The sequence below is a fragment of the Cannabis sativa genome, chromosome 2, assembly GCF_029168945.1.
Source record: "Cannabis sativa cultivar Pink pepper isolate KNU-18-1 chromosome 2, ASM2916894v1, whole genome shotgun sequence".
In the NCBI taxonomy this organism is placed as follows: Eukaryota; Viridiplantae; Streptophyta; class Magnoliopsida; order Rosales; family Cannabaceae; genus Cannabis; species Cannabis sativa.
The window spans coordinates 44,871,907-44,876,449 of NC_083602.1; the positions used below are offsets into that span (position 1 = coordinate 44,871,907).

A 4,543-nucleotide genomic window follows, 5' to 3' on the forward strand; every position below is an offset into this window, starting at 1 on the left:
TGCATTTAATGGTTAGAACCGATCCAACTAATACATTCATTGAATCAAATCGGATTACTCTATCTAATTAAATTGGATCGGATGATAAATTGAATAGTTGATCCAAATTCATTCAATGAACATTCCTAGGCATGTTAGCCAATTATAATGGCATCGTTATTTTAATAATTATTTTTAATATCACGTGTACAATTGAAAAATCCCTTTATTGTTGGTTTATACATCAAAATAAAAGGGAAAAAATGGATGCAGAAGAAAGAGAATATGATAACACTTTATTTATTATATGCCATAAAATTGCTGGCAGCTGTTAAGCAAAGCCTAGTCAAAACTTCAAATAAGATCTCTACCATCTCTCCATTTCCTTGAATAACAACATTTTGTATACCCAAAAGAGGAAAAAAAAATAAATAATACTTTATATCTAAGCAAAGAATAGAAAGGAAAACTAGCATCCTGAAAATCAGAAAAGTCAGGACTTAAAATGCTGCTATCTGTTCTGGAGGGTCGTCGAATTATGAAATCCCCTACCACAAGCCAATAAACTTCCACCAAACTCCTCCAATTCCCAACCAAATAATGATATTAACAACAGATATTAGGAATCCATATCCCCACCACTTACCTAGTGGAACATAGTTAGCACCATAGAACACAGGCGCTGATCCGATGCCATAATGGGTCAGACCACCCATGAGGTTTGATAGGAATGCCAATACCATTGCCCCAAAGTAGGGAGGAGTCCCCAGAGCGCTAGCCACCGATAAGAATGCCGTGAACATTGCACCGATGTGAGCAGCTCCACTTGCAAAGAAGTAATGAGAGTAGAAATATAGGAGGACTAGAATTCCAAAGGATAATTGCCACGAAAGACCCAGTCCGCCAACAAACTGTGAAACGGCAATAATAGAATGGTTACTATTGGAAGTTATTAGCAAATACATAATAATATGTGCTCTTTCATCAGTGCCCTATAGTCTTTCTACTCTAGACTTTAGCTTAAACGAAAAACACTGTTTATTTTATACATTGCAAATGAGCTTGACAACTATTGACCCAAAATTCAATCAAATATATTTTTACTGAAACACCCAAAAATCATGCTCCTCGTACTTGTAATTTCCAAGACAATATTCATGTAACTCTATCTATCTATTTAATAATTTAAGTTCACAGGAAGAAAAAGAAAAGCCAATGGACAACTTCTAATTGCCAGATCAGAAGTGCCGATATTAGTATGTTAGAAAAAGACAAAATAAATAAATAGCATGCTCTGCAATTACGTATCACATATGAAATCGTATGATGAAGCCATGTCAAGCGATGATAATTCGGCATTGATGACATCATTGTCAAAAAAAGTCCCCACGAAGAAAATTAGTAAGGGAAAGTAAGTACAAACCTTAACAACAGTTTGGCTAAACCAGGCGATAAGACCATATTTGTTAAGATAACCAGCCATTGCAATTAGTGCAGCAAACCAAGTGAGGGTATCCCAGGCAACCGATTCACCTAAGCACTCCTTCCATGTCACAACTCCACTCACAAGAAGGATAGATAATCCAACAATAGCAGCAGTCACAGCATCCACGTTCAACATCCCTCCAAAAATCCAAAGTCCAACCTGTATATAAAAACAAAACGAGCCCATTATTGTACACAACATGTAGATGTTTGACAAGAAACATTGATCTATCATCCATTATCCATATTCACATAGTGTATTTGCACCACAAAATTTGTCAAACTAAACTGGTTTGTGGCATAAAGTATTATACAATTGAATAAAAATCCGAGCTGCAAAAGTTATCTGAAGGAACACATGATATAATTCACATTTTAAACCAAGATTAAAGTAAATACTAAAACAGATATAAAATGAATGCCCCAAAAGTCCAGTGCTTAGAACAAAATAAGTATTTTTTCGCCTATAAATTTAAGCAAATGAATAATATACTTACTGAGAATCTGCTTTACAGTCTACTTATTCACACTATGCTACATTTTATTTTATTTTTTTTAAAAAAAATAAATAAATTGCACCATTCAAGGTCTCCAGTTAAAAAAGTTCAAACCCACATCAGTCCAGTATTTAAATTTTAATTTTAACATAATCAAAGAGCTTAAGAAGACACGCAAATTCATGAAGTGAATGCAATGAGTAACATAATGAAAAACCTAATCTAGTTTATGAAATTAATGAATTAGTAGATCAAGAGAAGGGCTTTACCGTAAGAAGCAGAGTCCCGGACATAACAATCTCGTTAGTGCTCATTGGCCCCATCTTTTCCAACTTTTCCTTTGCAAGCTTAGGTGCATCAGGACTGGACTTCACAGTTGGCGGGTAAATCAGATACAAAAGGAAAGGGACTACGATCAAAGACACCAATCCAGGAACAATGGCAGCCTTGGCCCAATCAGTCCACCCAATTGTCTTCTGAATCGTATTAAAAGTCAGAGTGGCACTAAGCGGATTAGCTGCCATTGCCGTCAAGAACATCGCTGAAGAAATCACCGAAGTCTGAAAGCAAGTAAGCATCAACCAGGATCCCAATTTGTGCTCCGTCCCATCTCCGACATTGCTACCACATGCAACGCACAAAGACTTCACCAGAGGCAAGAAAATCCCTCCCGCTCTTGCCGAAACAGATGGTATGGCCGGCGCTAAGAGCGCCTCACTGAACACCAAACTGTAACCCAACCCCAGCGACGAGCTACCGAACAGGGAGACGAATTGGTAAGCGATTCTGTTACCTAGACCGGTCTTGATAAACCCTCTGGCGAAGAAAAATGCGAGTGCGATCAACCACGGAATCGGATCCCCGAATCCCGAGAACGCAGCCGCGAAGGTTAGGGTTTTTGTGAGTACACAAGCTCCCAATCCCAACAGAGCCACGGCACCGAGCGGCAGAGGCTGAGTAATGATTCCTACGATCGTGGCCAAGAAAATGGAAAGAAGCTGCCAAGCGTTTTGGGTAACCCCAGAAGGAACCGGGACGAACCAAAGAATGATTCCCGTCGCAATCGAAGCCAAAAGAGGCTTTATCGCCGCTCCCTGCCATGGCTTCTGAGTTGCCGGAACCACTGGAGAAGTGGCTGACCCCGGTGCTGATGCCTTAACGGTGAATATGCTACCGGACTTCGCGACTTTAAATAAACTATTCGACGAAATGAGCGGTCGGAGATTCCCGAGGCCGGAGCGGTCGGAGATTGTCAGCGGAGTGATGATAGGCCGGTAGGCGCATCGGTTTCCGTCCCTGATTACGGAGGATTTGGGCGGCGGAAGGCGGGATCTGAGAGAGATTAGGGGAGAAGAACAAGGCGCGGTGGTTAGGGCAAGAGACGCCATTGAGGGAGGCTTTCTTAGCAAAAGAGGAGTGTGAACTATGAAGTAGTAGACTTTGGAGCAATCGGCAGAAAAAAAAAAATGATGAACTGTCTGATTATGATCAAATGGTTGAGATATGATTTGAATCTTTTCAATCAGATTCAGAAAGCTTTATCAAAAAAAAATAAAAAAAATAAGCTTTCTTTGTAATGCCGTCGTTCGTGTTAGAAATCTCCGCCAAAAGCACTGAGAAGATCCCCCTTCTAGCCACAGTGCCAGGTTGGACTTAATAGGGGTTTTTTTTTTGAAATAAGACTTAATAGGGGTTAGTTTAACAGAACCTCCGCTACAGTCTACTCTTACAAGGTGAAGCCCATTACACGTGTCAACAATGTAGTAGTTTCCTGCTGACGTGTGATAAGTTGGAAAACAAAATGAACCAATAAAATTGGGTTTAGTTCCACGTGGCTTAATTGGATTGGTGAGGAATGATAGGCCCTCTTACATTTGGGAGATGACTCAGATGAGGTCAGAAACGAAGATCTGATTGTTGTGGACTAGTCAGGGCCAGGAGTTGAGGAGGAGTGAAACGACGGATATACCCTTGGTGGATGAACAGGCCACACAAATGTTCACGTGGGTAAAAAAGTATTTCTATTCCAATTTCAACTTATATGAATTTGTCCATTAAAAAATGAAAAAAACTTATACGAATTTGATATAACTGGGTTTGGTTCAATTCAAGCCCATTCATTATGTGGTCCATAAACATTTAGAAATTTTCTTTTTACTAATTTTAATTTATTTTTTTTTTTTTTGTTTCATAATTATCTTTTGGATGGTTCTACTATGCTAGTTTGTTTATCTACATTTGAAAAACTTTTGACAGTACCAAGAGTCGGGCCATTTTTTGTAATCCCAAAAGTCGTATAGTCTGTTTTTTTCTAAAAAAGAAATCTTTATTGTCAATTTAAGGTTAGTAATTAATGGTGTTCCTAAAATAATAAATTCAATTTAATGTGCACAATCTAATTCAATCTAATCTGTAAAGTACAGATGTCCGCACACTATGCGGATTGAATTAGAAAATTCAAAATTTGCACTTATGCAGATTGGATGTTGATTGACATGTAAAAGTTTCTGATGCAATCCAATTCACACATATTTATAAAAAAAAATTAAAAAGTTATATATACAATTAACATTTTAATGTAA

The 4,543-nt window shown here is 38.3% G+C and overlaps 1 protein-coding gene across 1 annotated transcript; it reads right to left on the reverse strand.

Moving 5' to 3' along the window:
* Nucleotides 1-255: 255 nt before the first annotated feature.
* On the reverse strand, nt 256-4,079 carry LOC133034969 (dicarboxylate transporter 1, chloroplastic-like). The gene is made up of 3 exons (XM_061110548.1): nt 2,231-4,079; nt 1,403-1,624; nt 256-890 (listed from the first exon to the last, which is right to left on the reverse strand). The coding sequence occupies exons 1-3, from the start codon at nt 3,347-3,349 to the stop codon at nt 528-530; spliced, it is 1,704 nt and encodes a 567-aa protein (XP_060966531.1). The 5' UTR covers nt 3,350-4,079; the 3' UTR covers nt 256-527.
* Nucleotides 4,080-4,543: the final 464 nt, after the last annotated feature.

What these genes read in the sequence shown, in the direction of transcription:
- LOC133034969 (XM_061110548.1), bottom strand. Translation starts at nt 3,349, where the DNA reads ATGGCGTCTCTTGCCCTAACCACCGCGCCTTGTTCTTCTCCCCTAATC. An exon ending in CCGGGACTCTGCTTCTTACG is followed by an intron (nt 1,625 to 2,230) that starts GTAAAGCCCTTC and finishes TTTTATATACAG; the next exon opens with GTTGGACTTTGGATTTTTGG. An exon ending in TTAGCCAAACTGTTGTTAAG is followed by an intron (nt 891 to 1,402) that starts GTTTGTACTTAC and finishes GCCGTTTCACAG; the next exon opens with TTTGTTGGCGGACTGGGTCT.